At 42.3% G+C, this 25,355-nt stretch overlaps 1 protein-coding gene across 1 annotated transcript in view; it reads left to right on the forward strand.

The window, feature by feature from the left end:
• Positions 1-25,355, forward strand: part of ANO2 (anoctamin 2) — a 341,667-nt gene that overhangs the window by 161,216 nt on the left and 155,096 nt on the right. Inside the window, exons 11-12 of the mRNA XM_058743946.1 lie at positions 15,945-16,079; positions 22,399-22,559. Of these exons, the coding sequence (XP_058599929.1) occupies positions 15,945-16,079; positions 22,399-22,559 (296 nt within the window). The remainder of the gene's footprint in view (positions 1-15,944; positions 16,080-22,398; positions 22,560-25,355) is intronic.

Here is a 25,355-nt window from a genome sequence, read left to right on the forward strand (position 1 = left end):
TACCCACCCCCACCTCTCCCAGCTGCAGGGGGTGGGGCAGTACTCCCTAGGATTGCGGTGAGGCGTGGAGGGGATAAGACATGGGGAAATTCCCAACAGACAGAAAGGGAAAACCAGCTTTTCCAATGAAGGAAGTCCATTGTAATAAAGAAATAGAAAGATGTAGGAGAATAGGAGTTGAGAGGTCATTATTCTGGTGCCTCCCTTGGGTCAAACTATTCTGGAGTAGGAGAGGGAGGTGGAAGCAAGAGGAAGCAAGCACCTGGATATTTTGGGGGTGAATCCTAGTGCCCAGGGTTTGCACCTCCTGTCTTAGAGTGCGGTCTTAGGAAATTACAAGTCCTTTAGAGAAGCCCAGCATCCAGCATGGGGCCAGTGTTCATGCTGCTGCCAGGGCAGCTGACTCGGGATAGCTGAGCCTGAAATAGCACCCCCTTCATCCCACAGACCACAAATAGAGTCTGGGGGATCCAGAACTTCTCATGAACTAGCTGACTTGAAGAGGCTGGAGTGGGGACAAGGAAGAGGAAGCCTGGGGTGGATGCCCCAGTAGGACCATGCTGGCCTGGCCACCCCTTGGTGGATGCCCACACAATACTGGGAGCCAATGCAGCCCAGCTCAGCTACTGAGAAGCGGGGACCAGGGCAGGGCTCCAAGGTCTAGACCAGGAAATTCCCAGCGGACAGCCTTCTGGCCAGAAGTCCCCTCCCCTCTTACATCCTAAGGATGCACCTACTTCCTCCTTACCTGTATACTACCTTGTAAAGGTGGGGAAACTCTTTGAGCTGGGCAAGACCATTCTGACAGGGAGCTTGAACCTTGACTTGACTGAATATTATCCCAAGAAAGACTTTTTAAAAACCTGACCAAACCAAGTCATCTTTCACTGTTTGTTCATCTGAATCTAACCTTAATTCCAACACTAGTTTTTAGCTTGCCTTGTAAGGTTTTGTAGGCATTAAATGAGATAATGTGTATAAAGCACTTAACCAAGAGCTTGGCGTATGGTACATGCTGAATAGATGCTGCATTTCTCCTCTTGCTCCCAGTGCTGACCCCTTATCAGCTATGATTTCCAAGAGCTGAAGATACAGGAAAGGGGCATTGGTAATTGGCCCAATCTCGTGGTTTCACCAAGGAAAGGCCTTTGCTGGCTTGCCTGGCTCCTTCTGTAGCTGGGAATTTCCAGGCTGTCTTCCAAAGAACCAGCCATTGTGAACTCTAATTAAAGGCTCCAAACTTTCTCTTTGGCATCCCAGCACCTGCCCACAGTCTGTCTCCTGAGGGGCTGGGAAAGCCTGAGCTTTTCGTAAGACCAGGAAGGAAGGTGCTGTGCTTTTGCCATGCTGTCAGGCTGATGTGGGCTTGGCAGCAGTTGAGAGCAGAATTCTCTCCCTCTGGCTGACAGGGCTGGCTCCCCCGAAACATGCCCTGCTGGCATGTCTGCTCCACTTCGGATCTGATCGCTTGGGAATGACACAAACAGCATTCAACCCCATCACTGCCTTGGGCTGCCCCGCCGAATGCCGACCTTGCATTTCAGGGCTGGCAGCCTGGTTCTGGAAGCCTTGTCTTTGTAAGCCTGGCCTTTTTGCTTCACTAAGGTGAGAACTCCCTGTTCAGGTCTGGTGATAGACTGGGCCTGAATGATACATACACCAGATGTGGATTAAATGCTGTCTGGCTTGAAGGCAAGAGAATGGACAAAATGATCTTCAGGGAATCTGTTGGCCTGCAGATTATAGGACATGTGGTGTCTTTTTAAAACCATTTTCAGATTGCTTTGGCTATTTGGGGTCTTTTGTGGTTCCATACAAACTTTAGTATTATTTGTTCTAGTTTTGTGAAAAATGCTGTTGGTATTTTTATAGGGATTGCTTCCAATCTGTAGATTGCTTTGGGTAATATGGGCATTTTAACAATATTAATTCATCCAGTCCATGAGCGTGTAATATCTTCCTATTTGTGACATCTTCTTCCAGTTTCTTTAATCAGTGTTGTATAGTTTTTGGAGTACTGGTCTTTTACCTCTTTGGTTAAGTTTATGTTTGGGTATTTTATTTTTTTGGGTATAATTGTAAATGGAATTGTTTTCTTAATTTCTGTTTCTGCTACTTTGTTATTAGTGTATAAAAGTGCTACTAATTTCTGGGTATTAATTTAGTATCCTGAAACTTTACTGAATTCACTTATTATTTCTAGTAGATTTTTTGGTAGAGTCTTTAGGGTTTTCTCTATATAGTATCATGTCATCTGCAAATAGTGACAGGTTAACAACTTGTTTACCCATATGGATACCTCTGATTTCTTTTTCTTATCTGATGGGTGTGGTGAGGACTTCCAGTACTGTGTTTAATAAAAGAGATTATGATGAATATCCTTATCTTCTTCCTCATCTTAGAGGAAAAGCTCTGGTTTTTTTCTATTAAGATGTTAGCTGTGGATTTTTCATATATGGTCTTTATTATGTTGAGGTAGGTTCCCTCTAACCCTACTTTGTTGAGAGTTTTTATCATGAATTAATGTTGATATTTTGTCAGATTCTTTTTCTGCATCTACTGAGATGATCATAGGATTTTTATCCTTCATTTTGTTGGTGTGATGATTCATGTTGATTGATTTGCAAATATTGAACCATCCTTGCGTCCTTGGAATAAATTCCATTTGATTGTGGTGAATGATCCTTTTGGTCTTGAGAAAGAAAACAAAGCTGGAGGTATCATAATTCCAGATCTCAATATATACTACAAAGCTGTAGTAACTAAAACAATATGGTACAGACACAAAAATAGACACACAGATTACTTGAACAGAATAGAGAGCCCAGAAATAGACCAGTGATTATATGGTCAACTAATCTGTGAAAAAGGAGGCAAGAATATGCAATGAGGAAAGAGAGTCTCTTCAATAAATGGTGCTGGGAAAACTGGAAAGAATGAAACTAGACCACTTTCTAACACCATACATAAACTCAAAATGCATAAAAGACCTAAATGTGAGACCTGCAACCATAAAAATCCTAGAAGACAGCACGGGCAGTAATTTCTCTGACATTGTCCATAGCAACATTTTTCTAAACATGGGAAGGCAAGGGAAAGGGAAGGGAAACAAAAACAAAAATAAACTATTGGAACTAAATAAAAATAAAAAGGTTTTGGAAAGTGAAGGAAACAGTCGACAACTAGAGAAGGTATTTGCCAATGACACATCTGATAAAGGGTTAGTATCCAAAATATATAAAGACCAAAGACAACACCAAAAAAATAAATACCCGATTAAAAAATGGGCAGAGGGCCTGAATAGACATTTTTCCAAAGAAGATATACAGATGGCCAACAGACACACAAAAAGATGCTCAGCAGCATTAATCATCAGGGAAATACAAATCAAAACCACGATGAGATACCACCTCACACCTGTCAGAATGGCTACAATCAAAAAGACAAGAAATAAGTGTTGTTGCAAAGATGTGGAGAAAAAGGAATCCTCACGCACTGTTGGTTGGAATGCAAACTAGTGTAGCCACTGTGGAAAACACTATGGAGGTTCCTCAGAAAATTAGTAATAGAAATACCAAATGATCCAGTAACTCCATTACTAGGTAATTACCCAAAGAAAATGAAAATACTCATTCAAAAAGATACATGCAGGGGCGCCTGGGTGGCTCAGTCGGTTAAGCGTCCGACTTCAGCTCAGGTCACGATCTCACCGTCCGTGAGTTCGAGCCCCGTGTCGGGCTCTGTGCTGACTGCTCAGAGCCTGGAGTCTGCTTCTGATTCTGTGTCTCCCTCTCTCTCTGCCCCTCCCCCGTTCATGCTCTGTCTCTCTCTGTCTCAAAAATAAATAAACGTTATAAAAAAAAATTAAAAAAAAAGATACATGCACCCCTGTGTTTTTGCAGCATTATTTACAATAGCCAAGATATGGAAGCAACCTAAGAGTCCATTGGTAGATGTGAATGGATAGGAAGATATGGTATTATATATAATGGAACATTACACAGCCACTGAAAAGCATGAGATTTTGCCATTTGCAACAACATGGATGGACCTAAAGGGTACTGTGCTAAGGAAAATAAGTCAGACCAAGAAAGACAAATGCCATATGATTTCACCCATATGTGGAATCTAAAAACAAAACAAAACAAAACAAAATGAATAAACAAAGAGAATGAACTGATGGTTGCCAGAGGGGAGCATGGGTAAAATGGGTGAAGGGGAATGGGAAGTACAGACTTCCAGTTATGGAATGAATAATTCACAGGTATAAAAGGCACAGCATAAGAAATATAGCCAATGGTACTGTAATAGCATGGTGTGGCGACAGAGGGTAGCTGCACATAACAAAAAAATTAAAAATGAAACCATTTTTAGGGTCGCCTGGGTGGCTCAGTCGGTTAAGCCTCCGACTTCAGCTCAGGTCATGATCTCACGGTCTGTGGGTTCGAGCCCTGCATCAGGCTCCATGCTGACAGCTCGGATCCTGGAGCCTGCTTTGGATTCTGTGTCTCCCTCTCTCTCTGCCCCTACCTCCACTTGCACTCTGTCTCTCTCTGTCTCTCAAAAAGGAATAAATGTTTAAAAAAAATTAAAATAAAATAAAAAAATGAAACCATTTTAAAATCAAAGTATAATATACCTATAGAAAGGTGTGCATATATAATATATATAATTTGTTGAATTTTTGCAAACTGAACCCACCCATACAACCAGTACCCAGATCAAAGAAAAATACGATTACACTACTATATGGACTTCTAGCACCGTTATTTTGTTTTTCAACTTTATATAAATAGAATAATAAAGTATATATATTCTTCAGTATGTGGCCTCTTTTGTTCACTGTTGTATTGATGACATTTATCCATATGGTTGCATGTTCTTTGTAATGTGTTCATTTTCACTGCAGCATAATATTCCATTGTGCAAGTATATCACAACATATTTATCCATTTTATTCCTTATAGGCATTAGGGTGGTTTCCAGCTTGGGGCTATTATAAATAGTGAGTCTTGTATGGGTCTCTCAGTGCACACGTTTGCACTTCTGTTGAGCATATTCTTAGAAGAGTTACTGCATCACTGGGGATGCCCATGCCCCACTGTAGTAGGTGCTGCCAAGCAGTTTTCCCAAGTGGATCCACCTGTGTATATCCCACCTGCACTGCGTGAGCATTTTAGTTTCTCTACATTTGGCCAAAACTTGGTATTTCCCCTCTTTTTCATTTTTACCATTCTCTTTACTGGGTAGAGATATTGCATTGTGATTTCATTTTCATTTCCCCAAAAGTCTGATCATTAGGGAAGTTGAGTACCTTTTCATGTTTATTGAATGCAGCACTGACTGGCACTGCGTTCACTGGAGGCTGCATAGAAGCAGGAACTGGGTTCACTGCATGGTTCAGTGCTGCGGGCACTGGGTTCATTGGAGGCTGCATAGAAGCGGGAACTGGGTTCACTGCATGGTGCAGTGCAGTGGACACTGTGTTCACTGGAGGCTCCAGTGCCATGGGCAATGGGTTCACTGGAGGATGCACTGCCACGGGCCTTCTTCACTGGAGGCTCCAGTGCAGCAGGCAATGCTTTCACTGGAGGATGCAGTGCCGTGGGCACTGGGTTCACTGGAGGATGCACTGCCGCGGGCACTGGTTTCACTGGAGGCTGCAGTGTCGCGACACTGGGTACACTGGAGGCTGCATTGACTCGGGCAGTGGGTTCACTGAAGGCAGCAGTGCTTTGGACAATGTGTTCACTGTAGGCAGCAGTGCTTCGGGTGGTAAGTTCAGTGGAGTCTGCAGTGCTGCGGGCAGTGGGTTCACTGGAGAATGCATAGAAGCTGGAACTGGGTTCACTGCATGCTGCAGTGCTGCGGGCACTGGGTTCACTTGAGGGTGCAGTGCGGCAGGCACTGGCTTCACCGGAGGGTGCAGTGCCGGGGACACTGGCTTCACTGGAGGGTAGAGTCGGCAGACCTTGGGTTCACTGCAGGCTGCAGTCCCGCGGGCACTGGGTTCACTGGAGTGTGCAGTGCCGCGGGCTGGGTTCACTTCAGGATGCATTGCCGCAGGCACTGGGTTCACTGGGATGCAGTGCTTTGGCAGTGGGTTCAATGGAGGCTGCAGTGCCGAGGGCACGGGATTCAATAGAGGCTGTAGTGCCGAGGGCACTGGGTTCACTGGAGGCTGCCGTGCCGCAGGAACTAGGTTCACTGCAGTTTGCCATTCCGTGGGCACTGTGTTCACTGGAGGATGCAGTACTGCGGGCACTGGGTTCACTGGAGGATGCAGTGCTGCAGGAGCTGTGTTCACTGGAAGATCCAGTGCCACGGGCACTGCGTTCACTGGAGGATGCAGTGCCGCGAGCCCTGGTTTCACTGGAGGCTGCAGTGCAGCGGACACTGTATTCACTGGAGGCTCCAGTGCCGTGGGCACTGGGTCCACTGGTGGATGCACTGCCGCGGGCCTTTTCACTGGAGACTCCAGTGCTGCAGGCAATGCGTTCACTGGAGGCTGCAGTTCCGCGGGCACTGGTTTCACTGGAGGCTGCAGTGTCGCGGGCACTGGGTTCACTGGAGGCTGCATTGCCTCGGGCGGTGGGTTCACTGAAGGCAGCAGTACTTCGGACAATGTGTTCACTGTAGGCAGCAGTGCTTCTGGTGGTAAGTTCACTGGAGGCTGCAGTTAGGTATCTTTTTAATGAAATGTTCCTTAAAGTCTTTTTCTCATTTTTCTATTGGATTCCTAATTCATATTGATCTATTCTTTATGTATTCCGGATACAAGTCTATTGTTGTATAAATGTATACAAATACTTTGTTTCCCTATTCCTTGGCCTGTCTCTTTACTTGCTTAATAGTACCATTGATGAAGAGAAGTTTTTCATTTTAATGTAGTAGACCACGTGGACTTTTAGAATAACATCATCAACAATAGGTAACATTTATTACTTGCTTCCTGTGTCCTCCAGCATTTATTACTTGCTCACCATGTCTTCCTATACCTTACTCATTTCATTTTCACACTAACATATTTTAAATGGAAAGAAAATTAAGCTTAGAGAAGTGGAAGACTTGCCCAAATTAGGAAGCAGAAGAGGGCGCACTCATGCCCAGCTCTCCCCACTCCAAGCCCCTGCTCTGGGATCTCTGCTCTACCAGAGGGGGCACCAGATGATAATCCCATAGATATTGTCCAGTCCTTGGATATTTTTGTTTGACTCGCACATTTTTTTCCAGTTGAGTTAGTTGCCAACATTGAAAAATTAGGAGAAATGCAGATTTCCAGCTTTTCTTGAAAAATCTAGGTTCTGGCAATTCAGGTCCCATTTTCTCACATGTCACCCTGGACTGCTGGAGCTGAGTAGTTACTGGTCCCTGAAGACAGACCTAAGCCCTCTCCATCTCCTCCACTGGAGATGCTATGATTGGTCATGCCTGGTCTGCATCAAACATTTATGCTTCCTGCCTGGCTTCTGAAGGCATCTGAAGTTTTGACTCTACTAAACTGTTTTCCTTAAATGACATAATTGATTTTTTTTTCCTTTTTCGTTCCATCTGTTCTTACCCTCATGATTTTTGACCTTCCCACCTTCCTTTTCCAGGCATCTAGGCTCTGTATTCAGGCTTCCTGTCCACCTCTCTGACCAGCAGTGTTTTTATGGTAAAAAGAGGAGTAAATTGCTTAGGTAGAACAGTTAGAAGAGCCCCTCAAAATACTCTACCCCTTCCTTTAAGGGGTGAAGGTATTGTGTTTCCATAAAGCTTGGAATGTAATTCCTTTCCTGGAAGAAGTGATGAAGTATCCCAGTAAAGTTTAATTTATCAGATCAGCTTCTTAAGCATAAGTTTGGGAAACAACAGGAGAAGAGATTTGTAGATTATATGGGTTAAGAGAGTGGTTGGGGAAATCTTAAGTCTCTGAATATGCTTCAGATGGGATGCTGTGGTGGTCTGGCTTCAGAGCTGGAAAAAAAAAAAGTGAGAACATGGCAAGGGAGGGGGATGGATAAGTAGCTATATATTGTCCTTCTCCAACTCAGCAAGTTTTCTCTGGGTGTGTCCCCTTGCCCAACCATTTCCTTTCCTTCTCTAAGTCCTTCCTGGAAGTCAGTATACTATGGAGGTGAAGAGCTAGAATCTCAAGTTAGCCCCACTGGATTTGAATCTTGTCTCTGCTTTCTTACTAGCTATGTAAGTAATCTTTTAGTCGCATGTGGCTAATCTTTTTGTATATCAGTTTCTTCATCTGTAACTGGTGGGTAATAGCATACTACCTCATAGAGTTGTGAGGACTGAAAAATAAGACATTATTTAGAATCTCTTAGAACAGAGCTTGGCAAACAATCAGTCCTCAATAAATTTCAGTCACTATGGCTTCTGTTGTTATCCTGGCAAGAGCAATGGACATGGAGGGGTCAGATGACAAGGGATCAAGCTCTTGCTTTGCTCTGCACTAGCCATGTGACCTTGGACAAGTCTATCTATCCAGAGAGTTTTAGTTTTCTCACCTGGAAAAGATATCGTGAGAATTTAAAGTGGGGCCGTACAAACAATCAAGACAAGAGCACTAGGGCAGTTTGTGTTTGTTATTTCTTATGTGCCTCCTGCCTTCTCTGTTCCTCGCTCTTCTTCCAGAGGTGGGCAGTGTGAAGTGGAGGGGGAGGCAAGATGAGCACACCCATGAGGAAGCAGCTAACAGTATCACATGGTCATGGAAAATAGGATCTGTAGTGATGTCCCTTCTTTCATTCCCCATGTTGGTAATTTGTGTTTTATCTTTCACCTTCCTGATTAGTCTGACTGAACATTTATCACTTTTATGGGTCCTGTCAAACAACCAGCTTTTGGTTTCATTGACTTTCTCTATTGATTTTCTGCTTTCTTCCTCACTGACCTCTGGTCCCTGCTTTATTATTTATTTTCTTCTTCTTGCTTTGGATTGAATTTGTTCTTCTTTTTCTAGTTGAAGTGCAAGCTTAGATGATTTTGATTCAGAGATTTCTTATGTTAGTACAAGTATTAATTGCTATAAATTGTGAAGTATTTCTGTAACAGCATCCCACAATTTTTGATATGTTGTGTTTTCCTTTTCACTCAATTGAAAATACCTTCTAATTCCCTTTATTTCTTCTTTGTCCCTTTGTTGGGTTATTTAGAAGGGTGCTGTTTAATTTCCAAGTATTTGTGGTTATTTTCAGATATCTTGCTGCTGTTGACAAAAATCAACTAAACTAAAAAGTTTAACTTAATTGTGGTCAGGGAATAAAATTTTCATTACTTCAATCCTTTTAAATTTGTTGGATTAGCCTTATGACTCAGAATATGGACTATCTTGGTGAATGTGTATTGAAACGAATGTATTTTCAGCTGCTTAGTGGACTATCAAGTTAGTGTGTAGTGACATCTATATTCTTACTGATTTTATGTCTAGTTTTCTCTCCATTACTTGAGAGAGAAGTGTTAACATCTCCAATTTATACTTGAAAATTTGTTGATTCATCCTTTTAGTTCTATTGGTTTTTATTGTATGTATTTTGATGTATGCAGCTGATGTATGCATTTTACTGTATGCATTTAGGATTATTAGGCCTTCTTAATGAATTGACCACATTATCATTAATTGATGCCCCTCTTTATCCCAAGTAATGTTCTTTTTTCTGAAGTCTTCTTTATGTGTCCCAGCTTCCTTTTGATTCATGTTTGCATGGTATGTCTTTTTTCATTTACTTTTTCTTCTATATATGCCTTTATAATTAAAGTAGGTTTCTTATACATTTACATTTAGTGTTATTATTAATGTATCTATATTTTAAAATTACCATCTTACCATCTTTGTTTTTTATTTGTTTTGTCTGTAGTTTATTTCTGTTTTTCCTCTTTTCATGCCTTCTTTGCAAATGAATATATTTTATGATTTCATTTCATCTCCCATTTTGGCCTATTAATTATACCTATCCTAAAAATTTAGTGGTTTCTCCAGGGTTTACCAGAAAACATCTTTAATTTATCACATTCTACCTTAAAATAATATTATACCACTTCACTGATGATGAGTGATGTTGAGCATCTTTTCATGTGTCTGTTGGCATCTGGATGTCTTCTTTGGAAAAGTGTCTATTCATGTATTCTGCCCATTTCTTTACTGGATTATTTGATTTTGGGGTGTTGAGTTTGCTAAGTTCTTTATGGATTTTGGATACCAACCCTTTATCTGATATGTCATTTGCAAATGTCTTCTCCCATTCTGTCAGTTGCCTTTTAATTTTGTTAATTGTTTCCTTTGTAGTACAGAAGATTTTTATCTTGATGAAGTCCCAGTAGTTCAGTTTGCTTTTATTTCCCTTGCCTTTAGAGATGTGTTGAGCAAGAAATTGCTGTGGCTGAGGTGAAAGAAGTTGTTGCCTGTTTTCTCCTTTACGGTTTTGATGGTTTCCTGTCTCACATTTAGGTTTTTCATCCATTTTGAGTTTATTTTTGTGTATGGCATAAGAAAGTGATCCAGTTTCATTCTTCTGCATGTTGCTCTCCAGTTCTCCCAGCACCATTTGCTAAAGAGACCATCTTTTTTCCATTGCATACTCTTTCCTGCTTTGTCAAAGATTAGTTGGCCATACATTTGTGGATCCAATTCTGGGTTCTCTATTCTATTACATTGATCTATGTGTCTGTTCTTGTGCCAGTACTGTACTGTCTTGATGATTACAGCTTTGTAGCTAAAATTAACAACTCAGGAAACAACAGATGTTGGTGAGGATGTGGACAAATGGGAACCCTCTTGCACTGTTGGAGGGAATGCAAACTGGTGTAGTCACTCTGGAAAACAGTGTGGAGGTTCCTCAAAAAATTAAAAATAGAGCTACCCTACAACCCAGCAATAGTGCTAGTAGGAATTTATCAAAGGATACAGGAGTGCTGATTCATAGGGGCATATGTACCCCAATGTTTATAGCAGCACTATAAACAATAGCCAAATTATGGAAAGAGCCCAAATGTCCATCAACTGATGAATGGAGAAAGGAGATGTGGTTTATCATCAAAACCCTAGAGGAGAAAGCAGGAAAAGACCTCTCTGACCTCAGCCGTAGCAATCTCTTACTCGACACATCCCCAAAGGCAAGGGAATTGAAAGCAAAAATGAATTACTGGGACCTTATGAAGATAAAAAGCTTCTGCACAGCAAAGGAAACAACCAACAAAACTAAAAGGCAACCAACAGAATGGGAAAAGATATTTGCAAATGACATATCGGACGAAGGGCTAGTATCCAAAATCTATAAAGAGCTCACCAAACTCCACACCCGAAAAACAAATAACCCAGTGAAGAAATGGGCAGAAAACATGAATAGACACTTCTCTAAAGAAGACATCCAGATGGCCAACAGGCACATGAAAAGATGCTCAACTGTTGCTCCTTATCAAGGAAATACAAATCAAAACCACACTCAGATATCACCTCACGCCAGTCAGAGTGGCCAAAATGAACAAATCAGGAGACTATAGATGCTGGAGAGGATGTGGAGAAACGGGAACCCTCTTGCACTGTTGGTAGGAATGCAAATTGGTGCAGCCACTCTGGAAAACAGTGTGGAGGTTCCTCAGAAAATTAAAAATAGACCTACCCTATGACGCAGCAATAGCACTGCTAGGAATTTACCCAAGGGATACAGGAGTACTGATGCATAGGGGCACTTGTACCTCAATGTTTATAGCAGCACTCTCAACAATAGCCAAATTATGGAAAGAGCCTAAATGTCCATCAACTGATGAATGGATAAAGAAATTGTGGTTTATATACACAGTGGAGTACTACAGGGCAATGAGAAAGAACGAAATATGGCCCTTTGTAGCAACGTGGGTGGAACTGGAGAGTGTGATGTTAAGTGAAATAAGCCATACAGAGAAAGACAGATACCATATGTTTTCACTCTTATGTGGATCCTGAGAAACTTAACAGAAACCCATGGGGGAGGGGAAGGAAAAAAAAAAGAGGTTAGAGTGGGAGAGAGCCAAAGGATAAGAGACTCGTAAAAACTGAGAACAAACTGAGGGTTGATGGGGGGTGGGAGGGAGGGGGGGTGGGTGATGGGTATTGAGGAGGGCACCTTTTGGGATGAGCACTGGGTGTTGTATGGAAACCATTTTGACAATAAATTTCATATATTGAAAAAAAAAGATGTGGTTTGTATATACAATGGAATATTACTTGGCAATGAGAAAGAATGAAATCCTGCCATTTGTGGCAAAGTGGATGGAACTGGAGGATATTATGCTAAGTGACATAAGTTAGTCAGAGAAAGACAGATCTCACATGTTTTCACTCATATGTGGAACTTCAGAAACTTAACGGAAGACCATGGGGGAAGGGAAGGGGAAAAAATAGTTTCAAACATAGAGGGATGCAAACCATAAGAGACTCTTGAATGCAGAGAACAAACTGAGGGTTGATGGCGGTGGGGGGAACAGGTGATAGTCATTGAGGAGGGCACTTGTTGGGATGAGCACTGGGTGTTGTATAGAAGTGATGAATCACGGGTATCTACCCCCAAAACCAGGAGCACACTGTATACACTGTATGTTAGCTAACTTGACAATAAATTTTTAAAAAGTAATAATATTATACCCTTTCAAACACAGGGTATGGGCCTTCCAACAGTATATCTTGGTTTCTTCTCTCCTGTCTTTTGTGCTATTATTATCCTATTCCTACATATGTTATAAACTCCATAAGACATTATCACTATTTTTGCTTGGTATCAGTGTTTCTCTGCCTTTATTCCATTTTTGCTACATGAAATTTTAATACCATGTATATACTCTGTATCTGTTTATGTACTGTGGCCCTTTGGAGACCTAAAAACCACCTGAAAGCTACCTAAGATAGTTTTGGCTTCCAAAGAACTAGTTTTATCCCCCATGGAAGCACTATGTCACATAATATTCTGTATTCTGCTTTGACTGTTTTTTTTTAAAATTTCCATATTTTAAGGTTGACACTCTATTCTTCTGGCTTGCATAGATTCTGCTGAGAAATTGACTGTAAATCTTACCTTTGTTCCTTTGCATATAATACCCTCCCCACCTCACCCTCACCCTCACCCCAGCTTAATTAAAGATTTTCTATCTTTGTTTTTCAGAAGTTTGATTATGATATTGTCTAGCTATGTGGGTTTCTGTTTTTGTTTGTATATTTATTCTGCTTGGGGTTCTCTGGAGTTCTTGGATCTGTGTTTTATTGTTTTCGATTAATTTTGGAAAATTTTTTTAGCCATAATCCATTCAAGTGTTTCTTCTGTCTCTTTCTCTTCATCTTTCTGGGACTTCAGTTACATATGATAGACCCTAGGATATTATCCTATGGCTCTTGATTGCTATATTTTTCTTCTTTTCTTTCTCTTTGTGTCTTAGTTTGGATAATATTTGTTGACTTATATTCAGAATTATTCATTTTTTTCCTAAGCTGTGTTTAGTCTCCTGCTAAGGCACTCTAATAAAGATGTTTCTCATATCTGATATCCATTATTGCTTTTTTTTCCTCTAGCAATTCCATTTTGCATTTTTGTATTTTCGTCTCTCTATGGGAGTTCCCAATTTTCTCATGCATGTTGCCTATCTTTTGCATTAGATTCTTCCTTAAAAAATGAATTATAATTACTTTAAAGTCCCTAATAATTCTGGCATCTAGAGCAACTTTGGTTTTGTTGATTTCCTAATTTCTTGACAGTGAATGTTTAATTTTTTATGTAACTCAGGATTTTTTTTTTATTGAATTTTCTGAACATTGTGTATGAAAGGACATAGAAACTGAGGTAAGTGGTATTTACACCTAGAAATGGACTTGGGGCACCTGGGTTGCTCAGTCAGTTAAACAGCTGACTCCTGATTTCAGTTCAGTTCATGATCTCATGGTTTGTGAGATCTAGCCCCATGTCGGACTCTGTGGTGACAGCATGGAGCCTTGCTTGGAACTCTCCTTCACTCTCTCTGCTCTTCCCCCGCCTGTGTGCTCTTGTGTGCTCTCTGTCTCTCTATTTCTCTCTCCAAAAAATAAATAAATCTAAAAAAAATAAGAAAAACTGAAATGGGCTTATACCTCTTCTGTCATGAGGGGAGCAGAGTCAACCTAGTCAGAGGTTGGGCACGGCTTGGATTTTGTTGTTGTGAGAGTCATCTGCAGCATACGACAGGCTTCACATTCCTTCAGCAGTGGGATGCTATTACCATGTGCTTCATGTGGGCCCTGGAAGTGCTGACAGTTTGTCCTCATTGTCCCCTTTCCACCGTCAGCTGTCAGCAGTCCTTTGCCGCAGGGGGGTCTCTCTCCTGCCCCTCCCTCACTGCAGACTGCTGATCCTTGTCACTCAGTGATTTGAATAAGAGATGGTCCTGGGAGATGGTGTGCTTTCATGCCTCTCTGCAACTAAGTAGGCCCTTTCCAGTTTCTGACCTTGCCCATTACCGTCGTCCTGAGTACCGAGTGGCGGTTCTTGGCTAGGATCTTATGCGTGAGCGCAAAGCCCTCTTGTGTCTAGAGCTGCCATTTTTTCTACCATGTCATGCTAACCTATACTCAACCTTTAAGGTTTAAAAAATTATATCTATTTCTTTGTGCCCACTTTTATGGTGTCTGCCTTTTCTTCCCATGCTCTGCAAAATCTGAAAGTGTTCACATGTCCCATCTTTCCTGGGAGGGGCTTGTCGTTGTTTTTGCTTTTGTTTTTTCAATTCAGTTCACATGATTACCTTGCAGCTTCCACTCCCTGATGGAAACGTCAAGGGAAGTTTGATGTCACAGATTATCCAGATTTCTCTTGCCATTAGGGTGGAAGGCCCATGTCCTCGCAGTCAGCACCTCTGGTAGTAGAAAAATAGATTCTGTTCTCTGTTGTTGTTCTTTCGTTCTCACATCAAAGACTGGGCTGCACTCCCTTGTCTCTCCTGAGTTTTATGTCAGAGGCTCTCAAGAAGTAAAATCTACTTGTAGTTTTCTCATCAGGTATCCGTAACCAATATTTGTTTAAAGGAAAAAAAAATCCCCTTTTAGAGACTTGGTGTGATAATTTACTACATTCCTGAATGGGGATCAAAAAGATAATGGCTGGTTAATTTTCTCTTTAAAAGGATTTTTTTTTTAATGAAAATAATTCATTAACAAAGTAGTTTAAAAATGCAGAATGATAAGGGGTGCCTGGGTGGCTCAGTCGGTTAAGCATCAGACGTCGGCTCAGGTCATGATCTCACAGTTTGTGGGTTCGAGCCCCACACTGGGCTCTGTGCTGACAGCTCGGAGCCTGGAGCCTGCTTTGGATTCTGTGTCGCCCTGTCTCTCTCTACCCCTCCCCCACTCATGCTCTGTCTCTCAAAAAATGAATAAATGTTAAAAAAATTTTTTTTAAATGCAGAATGATGAAAAATAAATAAAAAGCCACTCATCATCCTGTCAGCTAGAGAAACCACTGCTAATATTTTACCAAAATGCATCTAGTCCTTTTTCTATGGGTTTTATGGTTTGTGTACACAAGTATACATGCCCAACTATATACTTTGTGTGTTTTGTTCATATAAGCAAGTTCTGAAAAGGTGTGGTTTTTTTGTGGGTTGCAGTACTTATGAGATGATGATGTGTCCTTCATGTTTGTCCGGTAAAGATGCCAAAACTTACGGCATATTCTCAGCTTGCTGTTAGGGCTGGATTCCTTCCTGCAGCTATGGCACAGGAATAGCCAGGGCAGGTGTGTGTGTGTGTGTGTGTGTGTGTGTGTGTGTGAGATTCCAAGGGAACGTAATTCATATCAGAAGAGACCCTTTGATCTTTGTGCCGAGGTCCCTGTTTCGCTATCTAACTTCCATCTCTTTTCCTTTATGCCAACCCATTGTCAGGTTAGAACAAACAGAAATGTGGAATGTATATGGTGTTCTTACTATGTGTTGCGATTTTCTTTCTTTTACAGAAAGTATTTTGGAGAAAAAATTGGACTGTATTTTGCCTGGCTGGGATTATATACATCATTCCTCATCCCATCTTCTGTAATCGGGGTGATCGTGTTTCTTTATGGATGTGCAACAATCGAAGAAGATATTCCCAGGTGAGACGGTTTTAAAGAAGAGGGCTCAGTTCCCACATGGCAGTAGTTTGGCGATTCATCCCAGTTGCGAGTACATTTCACACGCTTCTTTCCAAAGTCCTTACCCTCTATTCTCTCCTCCCCTTACCGCACATGCAACTTCCCTCCAGAGACAGATCTGGGAACTACAGAGTCTGGGAATGGCTTCAGAGCTGTGCTGGGGTGGCTCCCTTTCTCTCCTACTTAAGCTCTTCTCCAGGGCCTAAGTCTGATATGGGCAAATGAATTATACCTGATGAAAAAAAATCATGCCTGAGAAATGCGTTTCCCCCTCAACTTCATGACTTATTCTTTTCTCTGGTTTTCTATAAAGACCCAAGTCAGGAGATGTTGAGCGGTGTTGGGTGGCGATTGCATGTTTATATGGTCAAACACTGTGAGGCTGACCATGGAAGCAGGCAGTTCTGGAAAGGAGGGCTCAGCCTCTGGTTCAGGAAGTTGGAAACTGCAGGTGATAGGCCCCATGGTGAGGCTCTTGGAAAGCCAAAGATAGAATAAAGGCTGGTCCTTCGGGTGAAAAGAGAGACTACAAAGAATATAAGCACTTAAAAATAGCATCCTTTAGGATGGACAGCATTATGTATTAGCTGTAGGACTGGGTAGTTCACTCCCTGAGTCTTCCTTCCCTTGGCTGTAAATGGTGGTAATAACTCGTACCTCGTGATGTTGTTGTGAGGATTCAAGGAGACAATGTTTGGCACATAGTAGAATATTAATAAATAGTTGTTGAAAGGGTCAACGTCTGTGGAAATAAAGTACAAGCGACATGAGAGACACTTATATTTCAAATTTAAATCTCTTGCCATCTGCAGCACTGTCCTTGAAAAGCGAAGCATAGTTAGTGGGTTAGTGTATTTTAATACTTTTTCAGTTGCAAGTGATAGACGTGCAACATGAACTAGCTGAAGCAAAAAAAAAAACACAACAACAACAAAACGAATTTATCATAAGGGTTCTGGGGTAGGTCGGGGGAACCTAGTGGCAGGCATGTGGCTAGCCTAAGAGACAATGGAAATAGGGACTCCTGTTTATCTCCTGTCTCTGGTTCTTTCTCATATTTGTTTCACTACAGATTTTCTCCATTGGATGTAAACAGTCCTACTAATAGCTCATGGGTGTTACAACTTAGAGCTTTCTACTTGATTGGTCCTGAATGAAAAAGGCCTGTTGGCTCACTTTGGGTTAGGCGGAGGGCCCTGGGCCAGCAATTGTGGCTGTGAGCCGAGATCACGCTGTACCAGCAGGACGTTCCCTCAGTAGCCAGGTGGATGAGGACACCGGGCAGACTGTGGGTGTCTACTGTAGTTGGAGGAAGTAGTGGCCATTGTGGAGAAAGGGCCAAGAGCTGTGCTCCTTTGAGGAAAAGGTTTCACCAATGTCAGGAACCAGGTAGCTCTTCTTTCCACCATGTCTGTCTATAGGAATGGTCTTGTAAACTAGAGAAGCTGGAATAGGCATTGCCCGTGGTTAGAATAAAGCAAAATACCTTGAGATAAGAGACAAGGGTTTGGATATTTTTGTGTGTAAAACTCCAGGACCAACTGTCTGGCGTTCTTGACTGGGAGTTCTGGGACCTTTGTCACACGAGATACATAGCAGAGGTTCTGCTTTCTTCAGGCCATGGAGCACAAGGGGAGAATGGATACTTACTAGATGCCTACCTTGTGCCAGGCATGGTGCTGGGTGGTTTTCATGCATTAGTTTTTTTGATCCTGTAGAGATCAATGGTTGTAAACTGTTATTATTTTCATCTGATGCTAAGTATGGTCACCTAACTTGTCCAACTTCAACAACTAATAATTGTCAGGGTTGCAGTTTGACCTCTGCTGCCTCCTGCTCCCATCTTTGCTTTTTCCGCTAAGATGTGAAGTCTCCCAGAGGGCTTATATCTTCCTTGGTAGCCAAGTAGCTTCAGCTGGCCTTGCCTGGTGCTTTCTCAGGAAACATGGCTCCCATGTTTCCCTTTACTGAGTTTGATCCCTAGAGAGCTGGGCCTCAGATTGATCCAAACTGGAAAACTCCATACTGTGCATAGAGAGCCAATGCCAGTGTAGGAGAAGGGGGGTGGGCAACCAGCGTCTGGTTAATGTTGGGTTTCAGAACCTTTGCCCTGGTTTCCCATCTGGGAATACATGAGACAGTGACCATTTTAGCTGGAAATTATCATGGTCTACACATGCTGAAAAATATATATCTATACACATGTGCTTGTGTATATGCAGGTATATAGTCATGTAAAATATCATTGTTATCACTGCAGGTGTATCTTATTACCTGTAAGAGTGTGTAATGTTTCAGAAACTATGTATAGCAACCCACTAGTGGATTAAAGAATCGGTTGAATGGCTATGTTTTAAGTGAACCAGAAAAAGACAGGATAGAGTAGAGTGAAATATAATATTAGTATTCATCATAAGAAGGAAGTATAGGTATTGTTTTATGAGATTTTATTTAGTTATCTAAGTATGTTTATAGGGGAGAGAGTATGTATTTGTATACTGGAACCTGATTAAAAGATTTTTTTTAAACTGTAGGTCACAGTCCAAAAGTTTGAAATTGACTGTTATAAAATAGAAATTTTGGTTATTGGTTTTGCATACTCAAGGTGGGGTGTGATAAATAAGGAAGATGTAAATGATAACAAATTATGAAGAATTTTTTAAAAGAACTGCTCTTTAATCATAATTGTGTATCCATCAGAAATCCAAGCTCTTTGGGCTTGACGAAAACTCATGAAATACCACTCTCAATCAACAAAAGGATAGTCTTTAAGTCCCAATACTGAATCTAAACAAATTCATACTCTTCTGGGATCTGTGTCTGTCAGCTACTCCTAAGCATGATTAAAAACTTGCAGAAGTAATTCCTGGGATTACTTTAGAGTATTTTGACATTAAGCCTGGAATTTATTATCTATGTATCATTTAAAAAATGTTTTATTTTGAAAACATTATAAATTAATAGGAAGATAGTACAAAGGACCCACAGTATCCTTCATCCTGTTCCCCCCACTGGTTGTGTCTCATGTAACTATAGTATAATATCAAAAGCAGAAAATTTACATTATGTGGAACTTTGAATGGTACCTTTTATCACCCACAACTTTGATATGTGAGATACAAATATCACTTATGAGTAATAAATGGTTCCATATGTACATGACTTGTCTATAGTACTTTACTAACCAAGGGATTGATTCCATTTATTAGGCATTTGCTTACATGCGTAGGAAAGACTGGGACATTTAAAAAAAAAATCTGATTGATCTAAACCATGTTGAAAAAAAATGGTTACTTTAGGTCTGAGTCCTTAATAGCAATGTTGTGTCTGAATTTCTTGAATAAATGCCGTATTGCACCTCTTCCCTTCATGCTAGCACAGCCCTGTATCACCTAATTTGTGAGCAATGAGTTACTACTGATTAAGAACACCACTCACCTTGGGGTCCTGGTTCAGCTGATTGCCAGACCATTTATCAGCCCTTTTATGCTTTCTAGAGAAAATGATAGATTGAAGAAATATGAGTTATAGTCACATTTGCATCTAACAAGAAATCTGTGGATTATGCAGCTGGTGAATAACCCAGATGTGATTTCAGTTCTAGTGAGCTTCCCTCATCTTTCTAGTTGTCTTTTCAGTTTGTCTAGAGAGACGGCCTCTCTCAGAGAATACAAAGTCATTTTAATATCCTCCTAAGGCAGAATTTCTCCAGAATTCTGTTCAAATTGCTTGCATCCAACAGACAAACAAAACAACCCAATACCTATAAAGCATTCTGACTTCAAATTTAAATGATTTGAGAAGTCTCCATGTTACAATGGCTGCCATTTTGTACAAATGATTGGTGACACAGCACTTAAGTTTCAAAGTGCTTTGCACCAAGCTGGTTGCTGACACTGTGTTCATTCCTGACCTTTTTTTTTTTAAAGCATTGACTGGGTTTGATTAGAATTGGGTTGACTAGGATTATCCCTCCCCCAAGTCTATGTGTAAAAAAAAAAAAATCCCAAACAACAAAGTGATGTCCCTGACACACATACTTAAGGACAGCACTGAGGAACTTATATGTTCTCAAACATGGCTTAAAAGCACAGCTCTTTACTATAATTTATACAGACTAACAGTTTTCTGTGTGAATCTGTTTTCTAAGAGGGTAGTCTCATCTCTGAAAATAACAACTCCTCAGTGATACAGTGGACACTTGTCTGACCCAGAAGACTTAGAATAAACCTTGCTCTCCAGTTACCAATAAGAATTTACCCAAGTGTGGGGTATCTGGGTGACTCAGTCGGTTAAAGTGTCTGACTTCGGCTCAGATCATGATCTCATGGCTTGTGAGTTCGAGCCCCATGTCGGGCACTGTGCTGACAGCTCAGAGCCTGGAGCCTGCTTCGGATTCTGTGTCTCCTCTCTCTGCCCTTCCCCTGCTCACACTCTGTCTCTGTCTCTCTCTCAAAAGTAAACAAACATTACAAAAAAAGAAAACTTAAAAAAAAAACAACAATGTGCCCAAGTAAAACCTGCATGGCTAAACTTACTATTAAGATATTATTTAATATTGTCTATGTGAGTGACTCACTCCTATTGACACTTGCCAATGGACAGCTTCACAGCGAGTCAATGGAGGAATGAGGATTTATTCAGAGACTTAGAGTTTCCATTCTCTCACACAGAAGGCCTTTCCTTGTTGTGGGCTTAATGGCTCATTAAAAACAAGCCTGAAAGCTGGGACTTGACAGACTGTGACAGCCCTCAGGGAAATCCTTCAACTTCTTCATGGAAGGGAGCTGGATCCAGGCATTCCTTGACTTCCAGGTTTCATCTAAGCACTTGATTTAGCACAGGATGCCAGCCAGCTCACTGTGGCAATGGCCTCCCTCTTGTCAGCCATACTCTATAGTGCCCTCTGCTGCCTCTTTCCAGAGGAAACACAGCTGTGGTTTTTAGTGTAGTACCTCCTACCTCGCTAAGACTGTGTCTCCAGCTGCTCTCTGAGAACAGCCAATGCTTCATTTTCATGAAATCTCGAGTTCTCCACCCTTTTCCCCCAAACAATGAGTTTAACCATCTACCCATTCCCCTTGGGGAAATATTACACACCAGAGTGATGAGTTCATTCATTTTCCTACCAATATGTAGTGTGGAAGGACACTGGGGAAGCCAATTAGGGCTGGTAGTTCTTTGGTTCTTATTTGCAAGCATTCATATGAGCCTGAATTTATTGGATCTAGCTAATCACCTAAAGAGTGAATGGAATTTCAACTATACTCATTAGTCCATTAAATAGAATGGATAGCTTAGAATTTAACCAGTGGTTATTTGACTCGTGTTTCTCTCTACAAGTATCATAGAATCTAGACTTTGGAAGAATTTACCTTATTCTTGCATTCTCCCTAATCCCATTTCATGTTTTTTTTTAAATAATTTTTTTAAGTTTATTTATTTTAAGAGAGAGAGAGGGAAAGAGAGAGAGGGAGAAAGAGAACAAGTGGGGCAGGGGCAGAGAGAAAGGGAGAAAGAATCCCAAGCAGGCTCCATGCTGACACAGTGCAGAGCCTGATGTGGGGCTTGAACTCACAAACCACAAGATCATGAACAGAGCTGACATCAAGAGTTGGATGCTTAACTGACTGAGGCATCCCCCATTTCATAGTTTTGATCATTCTTATTATGCTGAGGGTATTAATCCCCATTCTACAAATGGGCGTGCAGATGATGCACTTAGAGACTTCCAAGCCAGCTCTGACTCCATTCTTCTTCCCGTGGCTTCTTCTTTAGAAAGAAGTAAGAGCTTGTGTTGATCCAGCCAGACTCTTGGTTTGCTTCTCCCCATGACCAGTCCCACACCTGTTTGGGGCAGCCATCAGGGTTTAAGAAGACAACCTGGGCTTGATATGATGGTGGTGGAATCGGACTTCAGGCAGGTGATGGATTCAGAGTCATCGGTGCTCCCCACCAACCTCATAGATGCAGCACATTTTGAGGGGACTTTATAAGGCATCACTCAGTGTACAACATCTCTGACAGATGCTCACTAATTAGGACACTCCTAGTGACAGGGGGATCCGCACCTCAGAAGTGGCCCATCCGTTTCTTTGACAAAATGCAGAAGTAAAACTCTCATGGCAAAGAATCCAATTCCAGCATCTCTAACACACCTCACCTATGGAGTTGATAAGCTTAGCCATGGATTTGGAAGTGGGAGATGTTTTCAGGGTGATTTGCTTGGGGTGGGTCCTCCTTGACTTCCACTTGACCCAGCAGCCTCTGTCAACTGCAGCAAAGAGATGTGTGACCAGCAGAATGCCTTCACCATGTGTCCCCTGTGTGACAAGTCCTGTGATTACTGGAACCTCAGCTCAGCCTGTGGTACAGCAAAGGCGAGCCACCTATTTGACAACCCTGCCACCGTCTTCTTCTCCATCTTCATGGCTCTGTGGGGTAAGTGGTCACCATGAGCCTTGCTTATATTGGTGATATCTTTAAGTGGTTACAGTGACCATGCTCTGAAGCCCATACCCTTTGATCTATGTCCTTTAGTATTTAATACTTATACCTCAGTAAGTATTTTAGGGACAGTAGCTTTCTCTCTTATACATGTGAATAGACCTAGGAGTACCCTCCACAGCTTTATATATATTTTAAAAGCATATAGGATGTTAATCTTGTTTTAATCTCACATATGATCTATTCAGAATTTGAACCAATGCATGTTTGAAAACCCCTAGCACACCTGTAAGGTGCTCCAGGTTTATCTACTAAGATATGTAAAGTCATAGATATTCAGTATAACACTCAGAGTGGTGGGGTGACTGCCATGGTCACCAAGGTAGCTGGTGGTCAAGATGGGCCTAAACCTGGTCTCCTGACTCCAGGTTCAGTGCAATTTCCAGGATACCATGAGTGTAGATGTTAGAGATTTTACTTAATGCCAGAGAAGTATTGTCAGTATTTCCACCAAAGGGATTTGTAAAGAACAGATAGTTTCATCATTTTCCTTCTCCTCCCTTACCCCCAGAGTATTAGGGTAATAAACTTTCTCTGGGCCATAGCCATCTGACCACACACACACACACACACACACACACTTCTCTTCACAAACTGGAATGGAATAACCTGGAATAATAACCCTGTGGTAACTGGACATTTCCAAGAAGACACACCCACGTGTATCATACGAGGAACAGAGTCAACACATTTCAGTCCATCTTGAGTAGCTACCTGACTTTTACTCTTTCCTCATTGTTGGATACACAAGCCCTTAGCTTCCCCATTGGATGGCAGAGCAGCAGGGCCATGATCCTTCTGCAAAGGATACTTGATTATCACTGACTCCATGGCGCCTGAAGGACATGCCAGGATGGGACCATGAGTCACACATTCCCAAAAGTGTGAAGAGGGGACAGGGAGAGGTCTGTTGTCAGTAGTGTTGGGAGTACCGAACACAAGCGTTCTCTGTTCCCTGTAGGGCCCTCTACTTGGGTGGAGATAGAACCAGACTGGAAAGACCGCCATATTACTAGGTCACCAAGAAACATTTCCAGGGGACACTCTATTTTCTGTTCTCAGGTGGAATAGCCAGTACCCAGGAGCACATGGGCAGTAGTCAGCCCACAGAAGTAGGGACAGGGAGTAGGAGGAAGTGGCACTTAGTACCATTTGGCCCTGGAATGGTTCACAGGACGGGTTCAGTAGAACTGGCTGAAGCTGAAGCTTGTTGCCTGGGGCATCTTGGGCTGCAGCTCTGTGGCTCCTTGTCAAGCATAGCATCTCATAACTACCCCCAAATTCACTGGAATTCATTTGGAACCTGGAACACATATTTAGTTTTTGATATATTACAGTCCTAATTCCCACCAATTTGTCTTAAGAGATGCCCATGACTGAATAGCTAAAGCTTAATAACGCCAGACCCATGATCCCTTACAGACTTTTCCTAGGATCCGTAATCCCTTGTCATAGACAAACTTGGTTTTCAATTGTACTTTCCCACTCTCAAGCCCCAACAACTACCTCTCCTCTTTCCTCAATAGCTGTAATTAACAGATGCCTCTCACCACCCCCCCCCCCCCACCCCCGGGATCTGCCATAATTTACTGCCCCCACCCCCGCCCCCGCTCCTCTCCCTCCCCCTCCTGTGGCTGTGCGGGGAAAGCAGGAAGGGTGGGATGCGTCAGAGCTTCCTGGCATAGCGTGGGGTTCGGTTGTGTTTTTTAACAGCCTTGCTGTGTTTTATGTGATTGTGTATTTGGTTGCAGCAGCCAAGAGCCGCTGGGCACAATTGCCTGCAAATTACAATTAAAAATAATAGTACTGCCTCTCATTACCATGATTATTATGATCAGTGATGCTGTGCTGGGTGGGCCTGGGCTGGGGCCCAACCTGCCAGGAGGAAGGCTGGGGAGAAGTGGCACTTTGCAGAGAGATTCTCTGTCAGTGGAGCAGGAGTGGGGGCTGCTGAGCCAGGGCTGCGTGGAAGGTGCTAGTTTGGCAGGGTCTGGGTCTGTGGGAGTCTTCAGGCCCAGCTCCTGGTTCCTCTGTCGTCCGGCTTCAGACTCCAGGGAACTTTGGAAAGTGAGTGAAGCTCTATTGAAAAGGGAAGTAATGGGACAGGGTTCTGAACTCTGTTCTGAATAGAAGTTAAGGACACTGTCTTAAGAGCCAGGCAGTCCTAGATGTGTGTGTCTCAGTTCTGCCCCTTACCAGCTGAGGGTCCATGGCCAGACACCGTGGATCTGGCTCCTGGTCACAAAAGTCAGCACTCTGTTTTGTTTTGTTTTTTGTTTTGTTCTTAAGTTTTATTTATTTTTGAGAGAGCGAGCACAGCCAGGGGAGGGGCAGAGAGAAGGGGAGACAGAGGATCCAAAGCAGGCTTGGCGGGGGGCGGGGGGGGTTGGTGAGTGACAGCAGGGAGTCCGATGGGGGGCTTGAACTCACTGATGCTCAACCGACTGAGCCATCCAGGTGCCCCACCAAAGTCGGCACTCTTAACTAAGGTGTTGTATACCTGGAGCAAGGCTCTTAACCTTTAGGCCTCATTATGCTCATCTGTGAGGTGGGTGAAGGGATACTTACCCTGTAGTGTTCCCGTGAGAAGTGAATGAGATATGTGTGGAGCACTTAACATAGTCCCTGGCGTGTAATACACACCAGGAGCTGTGAGCCGCTCTTCGTCATTATGACAGTCCTCCCTTGTCCTCATGGCTCCTCTGCAGTGACTTCTTTGCCCCTCTCCTC

Source organism: Neofelis nebulosa, chromosome 8, assembly GCF_028018385.1.
Source record: "Neofelis nebulosa isolate mNeoNeb1 chromosome 8, mNeoNeb1.pri, whole genome shotgun sequence".
Classification (NCBI taxonomy): domain Eukaryota; kingdom Metazoa; phylum Chordata; class Mammalia; order Carnivora; family Felidae; genus Neofelis; species Neofelis nebulosa.